This window comes from Cynoglossus semilaevis, chromosome 13 (genome assembly GCF_000523025.1).
Source record: "Cynoglossus semilaevis isolate Cse_v1.0 chromosome 13, Cse_v1.0, whole genome shotgun sequence".
Lineage (NCBI taxonomy): Eukaryota > Metazoa > Chordata > Actinopteri > Pleuronectiformes > Cynoglossidae > Cynoglossus > Cynoglossus semilaevis.
The window spans coordinates 2321312-2334179 of record NC_024319.1 but is presented as its reverse complement, the minus strand read 5'-3'; the positions used below and the strand labels follow the sequence as shown (position 1 = coordinate 2334179).

Genomic DNA, 12868 nt, shown 5'->3' with positions numbered 1-12868 from the left:
ATTGATGTGAATCTCCTCGAAAACTGCGAGCACAGCGACGGGGTCCACGGCTGAGATGATGGAGGCAAAGAGCAAGCAAGGCAGGAGCTCCAGTTGGTGGAGGTCGGAGGGATTGGACGGTTGGATCTGACACACGGCGTAGAGCAGGCCGCCGATGAAGAAGGCATTCCACAAAGTCCCAACCACAGCGAACATCAGGATGGTGCCCAGGTTCTCCATGAACGGGCGGATGGGCAGGAAGTAGCCAGCGTCCAGGATGATGGGGGGCAGCAGGCAGAGGAAGAACAACCTGGAGTCCAACACTGGGGGGACCTTCTCTCCAGCGACTTTGATGAGCCCCCCCACCAGCAGGCCCACCACTATCAACAGGCAACTTTCTGGCACAATGTTGGACAGACGTGGAATCAGGTGGAAACCTGGAACGACAGAAGAAGAAGAAAAACAAACAAAACTTTAGACTAAGAACCTTCTGTGTTTATGTTCTGACAGAAATACAAAAATCTTTTGGTGGAACACGTTTTACAGATCTCAATGTTAATGCTTGCTAATTACAAAAGAATATCAGGATCAGCTGTGCAATGTTGACCCCGAGGTCACAGTAAATGATTGTGTGTAAATATTGAATGTTGAAGTGTTTGAGTTGCCCTTTTGGAGAGCACACACCCTATTGTCAATATTAAGCCATAATACATTTAAATTTCTGTAGAATTACCACAGCACTTAGCATTTAAACTAATCTAATCTGAAACCCTATTCACTACTGCCATGATTTAAATGTAAATTGCCCATAGTTTTTTTCTTGTGCTATCAGTTGCAAAAAAACATGAAATAAAGTTCAATTTAAACTAATCTAATCTGAAACTCTATTCACTACTGCCATGATTTAAATGTTCGACCGCTTCTGTGGTTCCATGTGAATTTTATTTGCTGGTAAAATGATCAAAAAGGGCTGTTTTGGTGTTGAAGGTGGCCGACCCCTGACCTCAGAGGGAACGTTTTAGGTCTCATTTGATTTGACTGTTGCATCGATAACCCAACTGTATGAAGTCAAGGAGTTCACAAAATGACAGAAGCATTGAGTTGTGACATACTACACCTGAGTGAGTAGTAGCAGCAGCACCACCACCACCACCGTCACCGTCACTAATTCTAACTTCTGCTTCACATTTAGCAGGTGCTCAGATGTGCAGAGTTCCAGTAGAATGAACAAAAACTGCAGAAAGTAGCGTTCGTGTTGGAGTCAATGTTGAAGCGACCGCCGTCACTAGACAAAATAATAAGATTTAAAGAAGGAGGAGAATCTTTATGCTGGACAAACACACACTTTACAACCCACATGATTCATGTTACAGTTAACTGAGGTCTAACTAAGTCTGCTCCGGACTCTTCCGTCTCTTTAAGGTTCCTCTGAGCACAGCCGGTCGTTAGTGACGCCGTGACCTTTTCACTTAAAAGACATGATGCAGAATTACTAAGACAGGGCACGTGGTTGAAAAGCCTATGTTTCCGCTGATCAGTCCAAGTTTAAAGGTTCAAAATGCATGACGGCTGTACAGTGTACAGATAAATAGTTTACATTTTTCTTCTTCAGAACATACATTTAAAGAAATTCATCCCTTGCATTTGCATAAAAAAAGCATATTTTATGCCAATCGATCGACAAAATCATCAAATCCTTCAAACACATGGTCATGAGCTCACGTTCAGCCGTGTGAAAAACCATCAATTTCAGAGCAAATAGTTTCACATAATTGAAAAAACCTTTTTTTTCAATTATCCGTGATGCCTCGAGGCCCAGGGGACTCGGATGTCGCACAGCAGAGCAGAGCTTTAGAAAAAGCGGTTAATGCTTTTCCAAAAGTACAAAAATCTTCTCCCCTGACAGATGACTGTAAAATCCTGCCCTTTCTGCTCCACACCACCGGCTCACAGAGCTTCTACAGGGCCACAAATGTCACCTCTTTGTACTGGTGCCAGGTCTCACATGAAACAGGAAATAAACACAGACCAAATTGTTACATTCTGCGCACACGCTGGAGTGATGACACAAAACAACCGTGGCCTTTTGCTGAAATCGTCAACAACAGTGACCGTCTCTGACTATATTTACTGCACACAAGTACGGCAGAGTGGTATGCTATTTTCCAGCTGCCACTATCAGAATCAACTTACCACACGCTCTGTTAACACTGACACACAAACACAACAGAAACATGAACCCGCTGAAGCCACATGCCACCACGTAAGGTAAAGTATATCAGGAGGCTAGATAACGATGTCAGACATGCGTAAAATTAGTGACTGAAGCTCCGCGAACAATGATGTAACATACAGTACTGCAAAGGTTTAAGGAACTGAATGTACATTCACAATATCCTTGTTTTTGGGGTTTTTTTGCAGTCTTTATTTCCAACTATTTAAATTATTTATATATTGCCCTACCCTGTATACATATACATACATATATATATATATATACACATACATACATATATATAGATATATATACACATACATATATACATACATATATGCACATATATACATATACACAAACATATATACATATATATACATATGTACACATATTTATACATATATACATATATACACATACATATATACATACATGTCATTTTTTGTAGTCGTATTGAGGTATTGGCTATTTTATAAACCCTGTCACTGACATGGCCAGGCAGTAGTTGATACAGTATGAGACTTGACTTTATATTTGGAAAGGCTTCAAAAAGCTTGTGTAAGAAATTATATGATAATATGAATCTGAGGACCGATGCCAGACAAGTCATTACTGGTGAGACAAATCAGCAGAAACAATACGCTCTGATGTGCATCAGGTTTGGTAAAACGCCATTTCAGTAGAGACAAAAGGCTGTTCTTTAAATGGATACTGCAGTACTGGTATCAGACAAAGAATCTCTGCAGTCACTTTAAAAAGCTACGTCGTTGTTATAAAAGCTGACAGATGGGATCGATGTCTGGTCGTCAGGAGAGGAGTTTTTCTGACCCCACAGAAAGTAGGCACTCATCGTGGAATACGCACAGAAAGGCGAGTCATTTACCACGTTAGCAATTAGCTCCAGACACGACGAGGAAATGTTTGAGGGCGACACCCTCTGACACAATATCCACAAAGATCGAACACCCTGGGGGAAAGAAGGCATCAGCGAACAGGTGAACCGTGGAGCGGTCGTTAGTATTAGAGCACAGTTGTCAGTGTAACTTCACACACTGTCAGTCAATGACAAACACTATGTCTGGTTATTAACAGTAGGGGTGTAAGAAACTATAGATACACCAAAATATCAATATTCTGCAGCGCTGTATCCTAATTTTTTAATTAACATCTGAGCACACAAGAAATTCCTACACAGTAGAACAGGAACAGTTTAATGGAACAACAGTAACATGTTCCTCTCACAGCACAAGAAATTTACGCTTTAACTTTACAACTTTTCATTGACCGATGTAAATGTAAATGTAATAAATACATTTATTTCTCTTATCTGGGTTTCAAACACTTTGGAAATGCATTTCAAATAAAAACAAATAACCTGTGTCTAATCTCTTTGATCCTAACTCCGATGTCCTTGTCCTAACTGTGAGAATCTTCACGGTGACTCTTTAGTAAAGTTAACGTGATCTCAGGTAGGGCAGAGCTGTGACTTCAGGATTCACATGAGCTCGAACATTGCACCTTAATTAAACTGTTGCCTGAGCCTCAGGTCTGTGGATCTGAACAAAAGTGTTATTTTGTTGTCAGGCAACTTTACATGTGAACGCCTACACACACACACACACACACATCCCAACGGAGGCTTCAGCTGGGTTAACAAAGAAAGTCTGTGGAAAATGAACACAACAGAAACCTTATGTGACTTCTAAGAATGAGCTTCACTACATCTGGTGGCTTCAGATGAGAGGTTCAGGCCGTTGACTGTTGAGTTCAGACTTCAGTCAAACTGAAGGATCGCAACATCTCAGATCTCTGCAGTTAGATAATTAAGAACACTTTTCTTCTTTGGTGATTTGGTTTTGCATTGAACTACATTTTATTTGCTGTAAATTGATATAGGAATTAGCAACAAAAAAAAAAATCAGTATCGATGAGTCACACCTGCCAGGAAATTGGTCACAAAACTGCAAGTGTTGATACGATTACAACAAGTACTATTGCAGATTCAGGCAGAAAGAAAAAGATTAGAAAAAGGTAAGGAATGTGGTGCAACAGGAGCAGAGTTCTACGGTGTTAAGAAATCCGATGAAATGAGGTCTGTTGACAAAGAACATGTGTTTAAATATTGACGTAAGATATTCAATTTCTTGTTTTAGAAACCTATGCTCAACCAGTTTCATCCTAAAGAGAGTAAAAAAAGTAATGATTTTAAATGACATAAGCAACTGAATGTAAGCTACGATGTACACGTGGATTCTTCAGCAGGTTGTCTGGACATTTCCCTAGAGACAGAGGGAGACGCTCAGTCATCCGGAATGGGCCCAGAGCAGAGCTGCTGCCGCTGCTTCTTTACATTAAGACGGATGGGACGGCGGTGGCATCTGGGTGAAATACCTCCAGCCAGGAGGGGGCCCAAGGGAAGACCCAGGACACACTGGAGGGACAATGTCCTCTGGCTGTTCTGGTAACGCCTCAGGATTACCCCGGAAAAGTTGGACAAAGTGTTGAGTGGATGAAGTTAAGTTAAGAACTGCTAGTGGACAGTCATTAGAAAAGTCTTGCTACAGATGTCTTTGGTTGACAGTGTACGGGTTGTTGTCAGGGAAGACAGACAGTCTGAGAGATGAGGAGAACAGTCCTGTATGTCAACCTGAAGAAAACATCTTTTAATAAAACCAGCGGTGTGGTCCAGAGCTCTCTTTCTAGAAAACTCTTCCTAGAAAACCACACACTCAAACACAGAAGACCAGCAGACTCCAATATCCCGCAGGTGGTTCATACGAACCCCCACATTCACACCTCGACTCGGGTGAACCAGGTGAACCAGGTGAACCTTACCCCCTGTAAGTAGGCCAGGGTGTGGATATACCTGCATTGTTTAACACAGCGTCTCTCCATTCAGGCACTGAGCCCTTGAAAGGTAAATACCAGGAGTTTTCCATCAGTCAGTTTCAACTGAAAAGGCTCTTGGTTTTGTTTTTTTTTCTAACTACATCAGAATGAAATGTTATCCAAAAACAGACAGTTTAGAAATTTAGAAATTAGAAAAGAAAGTATTTTTCGGTCAGTACAACTTGGGCAGTAAATTGATTTTTAAACTGGTTAATTGTGTGTGAGCTGTGGATTAACAAAGATTTATCATGATCTCTCACTACATTCACAGGTTGGTAAAAACTCACAGTACATCCATCCATCCATTTTCATCCGCTTATCCCTTACCAGGTTACAGGGCAGCAGTCTCCTTCCTGCGGGTGGTGAGTCCACTGGAAGGTACCAACCGCCCTAACTGGGATTTGAACTTGCCCAGGAGGTGAACCCTGAGGTTCCACACCAATAACAGAGGCAACAACACATACTCTATTCAACAAGACTTTTTTGGGCTCTGAACCTTGTCATCTGGTATACCAGGACTGTTGTCCTAGTTCACGTTAGCTCCCGTGTCTGTACCAGGACAGTTTTCTGTCGCCGTTAGCAGCGTTTGGTACTCAAAAGGGAAGCAGCGAAGACAAACAGTCCCAACTGTTCTTGTGACCAAACCTTGGTCACAAAAGCCTCAACCAAATCACAGGCTGCACCTCCCACTGATTAAAGAGTAAAGTATGAATGACATAAACGCATTACTGCACTGTTGCCTCCACTGCTTGTTTACCCGGAACCTGGAATGAGTCTTTAATTGACCATTTCACCTTCAACGTCACCATCAAAGGAAATAGAACCTCAACTCATGTTCTGGACCAAGGACATAAAAGCTTGGTGAGAAACGTGTCCTGACCTACAGCAGGCGGCAACACTTGCCCAACACAACAGCCTGCCCGGTCTAACCTGCTTGACTGACAATGGCCTTTGGTACTTAAGAAGTGTAGAGCCGCACTACAGGAGATTAGATAGTGAACACAGCAAAGGGGGAATTCAAAAGAGTCACTCAAGGCCCCCATTCCAAGTGCTGTCAAGACACAATGTATAGAGATAAACAAGATAAATGTTGAGTGTTGACAAGTGACATGAATCATCAATCTGGGTTTCTTGTCAATATTGACAGTTGTCGTACAGTTGCCACACTCCCTGCAGAAAACATTTGTGCAATGAGGTTCTCCCACAACCAGTAAAGAGGAACAGCTCTTTGACAGTTGTGAAGAAGTACACAACCACCAGCACAGCCCGGTACCAGTCACGTGTTTATAGTTTCCAAAGCCGAGTTTTTGTATCCTGTTGTCAGGTAACCAATAATGCATGGCTGCCCATGCATTCAAGTGAGCACAAAAGATTCATTTTTAATTTGTGCATCTCTTTAACCCATAAGAGGAAGTAATACAACTTCCATTTTAACATAAAGTGTGAAAGGCACTCATACGTAAAGGTAACAGTCACAGCTAAGCTTGTTTCTGATAAATGCAGCAATGTTTGTTTTTGACAGAAAGTTCAGTGAAATAGATGAGCCGTGAGTCCCAGTTTTTTTAATTGTGTGATGTTGACCATTGTGCTCCTCAGGTTGCTTATGCAAGACTAACACTGTTTAAATAATTAATACGGTATTGCAGTATGATTCCCAATGCTACATCTGCACAGAGATAGTGTTGCTTTACAAAGTCAATAACCAGCAAGGGGCGTGTTTCCATGGCGTGTTGGTGGCAGTGGTGAGGTCAACACCAGTGGTAGACTTTTACCTAAGGTGAATATAAATTAAATGTAGGGTTAGTTTCATAAAGCAAGGACCAATACACACAAAAATATTAAGCTAGGACTTAGTCCTTAGTTAGCTTACTAGCTACTAGCTAGTAAGTAAGAAGCAGCAGCAGCAGAGTGCACTAGTTGCTGTCTTTCCAAACGGTGATGATTAACAAGATGTCTCACAGTCTGTATCTGTCTAACAAACAATAAATCAAAATATGCCTTTTTTCCACTAAGTTTTTATACCAGTGGGTGGAGTCTAACTGAGTCGCTGGCATTTATTCAATAAATCTTTATGGTGGGCCCAACTGTGACTGATAAGAGATTGCTCACAGTATATGATAACAGGAGGAGGTTATTGATCAACTGAAGAGGACACATTTAGAGAATAAACGGAAGTAGGATTGACATCATTGCAATTAGGTAAATGACTAAAATGTCCCAAGAATGCGTTGCCTGAAGGAAGGAATATTGCTTTCAGACCCGTGGATACATGCATAGAATTGATAACCACGAAACTACTTCATTTTCATGATACCTTCGACGGCTCCAGGGGGAAAAAAAACCTCAAGGTGAACTACGATCCTCGGACACGTTGACCTGAATGACTCAGGGCCTTCACAGAGATGTGGAAGCAATAAAATATAAAGTAAGCTTCTCAATGCAAGGAAGTGACTCTGAAGCTTAAGAAGATGTTAATTTTTTATTCTTTGACATTAAATGTCAGCGCTCCAGTTAATCTATGTATAGCTTTGACTTTGTTTCTAAGGTTTGGTTTCTTGTGGTGAACCTGGAACGTTTCCCACAATGTACTTACAGTGACGTGCAATTATTCTCTGACTCTAAAAACAAGGAGTATATTTACTACATTTATTGATAATAAAAATAAAAGTCTTATAAATAAAATAACGGCAAACATTGTCAGACATCAGCAACCGTCTTCATTAAAGATGTGACTGACTCTTACTGTACAAGGAGACACTCGCTGTTGAAGGATGAATAATAAATATGATTAAAGGTCACCCTGGTGGTGGAGGCAGACCCTCTGTTGCATTAGTTATTATCAATTGTTTACTCTAGATTATTGACATTTCATTGTATGGGCCGGTCTCTATGGAAACCATTTATTGCTGGTTTTGTCTTAGTGGTGCAGAGAGGATAACGTTTTTCCAAAAATGTCAATTCCTGGGAAACAGAAAAAAAAAAAACCTTTAATTACAGGTTTTACTTGGCATTATTTTTCTAGAATACCAAAAGTAATGTTAAAAAAAATTGAACCTAAAGAAACATTTGACCATTGACTGTTTGACAGATAATTGACTATTTTTAAAATAAAAACATATTTGTAGGACTGATGAATAAGATAATTTGATTTAAAGTATAAAACAAAAATCCTGGCAGACATGACATTCAAGTAAACACTGAAAATAAAACCTAAATGGTGCAACAGTACAAAATGGTGTAATATACATCTACACGCAATTTAAACAGATGTGCTTCGTATATTGCATTGTTTTTTAAATTCTAATTAGTGCAGTTGACGGTCTCTCTTCTTTCTACCCTCCTCTAGACTTCATTTAAGGTTATAGGTTCCACTCCCAATCCAACCACAGCCACATTCACTCTGATCAAATCTATTATTTGTGTAGTATTCAGAAAAAAAAAAATATTTTAGGGGAAAAATGTCTTGTCCAAAAAAGGTTTGGCCAGTTATGAATTATAAATGGAGAATTAGACTAACTGGACTGGAAAAAACGTTCCAAGGAAGGATATGATCACCGGAAACCAGCAGTGTGACTGCACCTGAAGTTTAGTACAAAGGTGTGTCAACCGTCCTCAAGTGCTCACAAATACGGCCTTTCTATAATTAGACATGACAAGAACCAAAGTTCAACATTGCTATAATTTCAAGATAAATGTTTGATAAGATTAGTTTGATAAGATTAGTTTATGAGTACTGATGGAGCCTTGTTTATATAGGAAAGAGGTTAGGTAGAGATAGTAACATATTTAAGGTGGTTAATAAAGTAATCTCTAATGACCACCTTAAATTTTGATCTAACGTTTACATCAGCTGTGATGCTTTGTTACTTGTAGATTAACTGACGTAGAATTTTTATTTTAGTTTTATTTGCAGTGTAGGATTATTTCAAATTAAGTTCTGGGAGGGGATAAAAAAAAAAGAAAGAAAAACCTTAGCTCTTTATTAGAATCTTAAACATGAGCCAATTTGTATATAAATTGAGTCTAGAATCATAGTGTCCTTTCAATTATTGTTGATCTAGCAACCAGCCATTGTACATGTGGTCATTTACAGAACACAGTTTTGATCAAACAAAGCACCTCAAGCTCAACTCCGAGATGTGTTTGTGGAGGCAGGGCATGACGTCACCTCTGTCAACAGCTACTGATGGCTCATACCATTTTTTGCCTTACACAACGTGAAGATTCAATCACTCACTCCCATTGTACTCATCTCTTATTTGCACTACACGTTTCCTCCTTGTTCTGTACCTTTACAGTAATCTAGCCAAACCCTGTCTCTTTTTCTTTTTCTATTTCTCTCTCCCTCCCTATCCTCTCCCACAGGGACACAGGGCTCCTTGCCAAAGAGTGAGGCGCTGTTCTCCCTAACTACAGACTGGTGCTCAACCCAGCAGGTGTGGGTGTCCAAAACAATATCTTCTTTGGTAGTTTTGCAAGTTAGCAATTTGGTATACAGAAATAAACTAGAGAAGATAATAGTGTACAACGGAGTGGAACAACAACAACAACAACAACAACAACAGGGTGAGGATGCAGAACACAATGAAGCATCAGAGGAAATTGAAATGTCTAAACACTAGTATTTAACATTAACAATGGACAGCAGAAACACAGCAGGCAAGCAACAACCTTGCAGAACATTTTATCTGTGTTGAAAACTTGCCAGCAAGTTGCTTTCCAGCATACACACTGCTGGACAAGGTTGCTAAGTCATCACTGATGCAAGAAGAAAAGTGCAACCCTGGCAAAAGACACAATGACGAGAACCCACAAAGCAGATGGATTTGATGTGTGACCAGCAGTTAAGAGTTAAGTGTCTCCATCTGTTACGTACGTCCTGGCTGGGCTGTTCCAGGCACGGTGGTGCTGGACAAATTGTTTGGAGACAATTGTATTTATTTCTACAGGTGTCTGATTGTAACTAAGACTAAGAACTATGAGCATTTTTCATCAAAATTTGAATGAAACTAAAATGGAAAACATGGTTAATTGATTGATTAAAGCTCCTCGACAGGCGTCGTCTAGCATGATCAACTGTTTTTATTCTCTCAAAACAAAGAACATTAAAGGAACTGGAATTTAGTCAACCAGACAAAGAAGCAGGTTGTGACCTGGTGTTAAAGGAATTCTCCAGAATTCTACAAAGAAGGGAATTCTCCTGAAGAATCTGTTTGCAGTTTTGTATAATAATAATATTATTAATAATTGCATGTAAATGCATCATTTTAGCTCAGACCAAGGACATGAAGAGGGACAGGGCAAGTTATTACTATGGCTACATTTTTTAAGTTGTTTTGAAAGTCCTTTTTCTCTAACTTGGACCACATCCTGGGTCACAGGTGGGGTTGGATATTGATGCGTACATGCCTGAGGCCCGAGTCATCAAAGGTTTCAATCAATTAGAACTTGCTGAGGCCCGAGTCAAAGTCAAATCAAAGGTTTCAATCAATTAGAACTTGGTGTGTAGAACCAATTTTGACATCTCTTCCAGATATTAGAATAAATTAACATATCCCTAATGCACTACTCTTCTATTACAAATACCATATTTACTGTATGTAAGTTTATAAACACTACTTTCAACTGGTAACTTAATTTCGTATATAACAATAGAACTGTCAAGGGCTGTAATCTAAAGATTTGCTTTCTTCCTTTCTGGAGATTTTCTTTCTGTGTGGTTATGTGACTTAACCATTAGGTTTTCAATGATAAACAACTGCAACTTATCAACAAGTGATTTTTACACATAGTCAGAAAGACGACCCTGTTGTATATGTTAACCTTTGAAGGTGCATCTGTGCATGCTAGAAACACTGTTAGATAGTCTGACTCAAAACACAAGAAATACAACCGTCACCGAGGCCACAGAACCTGACGCCAGCACGGACTAGTATTTCCTGAAAGAGCAGAAGTGAAGCGACTGTCACCATTACCCCGACACACATGACATCCGCAGTGTACTCACCTAATTTCATTAAAGAGGCCAGGAGAACCCATAATGATATTTCGAAGGGCGTCTGTATGTGATGGTAGTCAACGCTGAGCACAGGGAAAGCCTTCTTGGTGGAGTTATGCACCACGTCCGCTTCTTTGTGGCTGCCTGAGTTTTCCTGGTGACCAACATCCGGAGAGCTGGCTGCTCCGAGGGGAAGCACGGAGCCCTGTAGGAGCAGCAGCACCAGGAGCACGATCAGCCCCAGCTCCGGCAAACTCCTCCCGAAGCCGGTGCGGCACGGCGAAGCTGTCCTCGAAGGCATTTTTGTTGATCAATAAAGTCGAAGATTATCGGGGGTAGGAAAGTTCACTTCAAACCATAACCTCACTGCTCCAACGTAGTTCACTGTAGTCGAGTTTTAATTAAACTTCTTAACGCCCAGAGGTCGACTTTTAACGGTCGGTTCGACGATCACTCCTTAATCGAGACCCACATCTTCCGCGGTCAGGTCCGTCTGTCTGCTTTCGGTACTGGGGCTCGTAGCCAGGTGAACGTTCGCGCCGTCACAGGCCAATAAAGGAAGACAACAACGGCCAAGGAGATAAATAAAGAAGAGCAGACTTTTACAACCTGACCGTAAAACACAGCCTTCACAGGTCGGCTTCTTCACAACAGTCTTTCACAAGTTCTTCCGTTTCTGTGTCGCTGGCTGTCAACGTCCTCGTCGGTGAAATGTGTCACTGTTGATGCTGGAGACAGTGAAACCACAGAGACATCCATCCCCTCAGCAGCGTCTCCTCCGCTCCCACAGTCCCACAAATCCACCAGCTCCCGGACACTGACCTTGAGATGAAACCACGCAGCTGCCACATCCTATCATCCCGTCTACCTCATTCCACTTTAACTTTTTAGTGCCAGACTCCGGGCATATGCGGCATATCCTTTCTTCTTCCCCAGTGGAGAGGAGTCTAGTCGGGAGCGGTGAAAGGAGGAGGAGAGGGAGGTGATCTCCCTCGCTGCTGGTCACAGACTTGTCCCGGGTTGTGAAACCAAGTGGGACGCGCGCTTGTCTGAAGCTATGTTTGGCTTCGTGCAACCTTCAAAAGGCGCACACCCTTTCGCGGAGGTTTTGTGGATGGGAGGAGGAGAAGGACGGTGGGTTGGAGAGGGAGGGGGTTGGCCGACTCTAGTGACACCTACAGGAATGGAGGGAGAATCCTTACTCTACATTTGAGACTGTGTGCCAGTGTCTCAGTAACAGCATTGCTGAAATGTCCCGAATTTTATGACTCCCGAAACAAAGCGCCCCCACCCTGAGACTCATGGGAAATACACACAAACGTACAACAGGCTTCAATACTATTTTAAGACTCATACATGGCTTTCTATTATTAAGGTCAACAAAACAACTGCATTTTGTCAATTAATATGTGAATTTTTTTTAGAAGTTAAAGAAATGTGTCACATATCAGGACAAATGTAGGAGTATGAGAGGATTATATAACAAAAAATAAATATATATATATTAGATTATATAATAATAATTATATAGAGACTAACTATGGTTTAAACACCTATTCACACAGTTTCTTGCATGACAGATGTGATCTATATAGAAAAGTCAGAGGACGTTCATTTTTCAGACTGAGAAAAAAAACAAGGTACATTAGACAATGTCTGGGCCGTCACCATAAATAAGGTATGGTCAGTGCTGATTACAGTTTTCCACAATCACATGCACTTAAACAGTCTTACAGTCGATGCTCATTTGTTCTTACTCACTTGTTGGTTGTTCATGTTATGCT

General features: G+C 40.9%; 1 protein-coding gene across 1 annotated transcript in view; it reads right to left on the bottom strand.

Annotated features, from left to right (window-relative positions):
- The window catches only part of slc9a1a (solute carrier family 9 member A1a), a 31109-nt gene extending 18625 nt beyond the window's left edge, over positions 1 to 12484 (bottom strand). The window contains 2 exon segments of the mRNA XM_025061469.1: positions 1 to 416; positions 11094 to 12484. Coding sequence (XP_024917237.1) covers positions 1 to 416; positions 11094 to 11385 — 708 coding nt within the window. The 5' untranslated portion in view covers positions 11386 to 12484.
- Between the last annotated feature and the right edge of the window lie 384 nt (positions 12485 to 12868).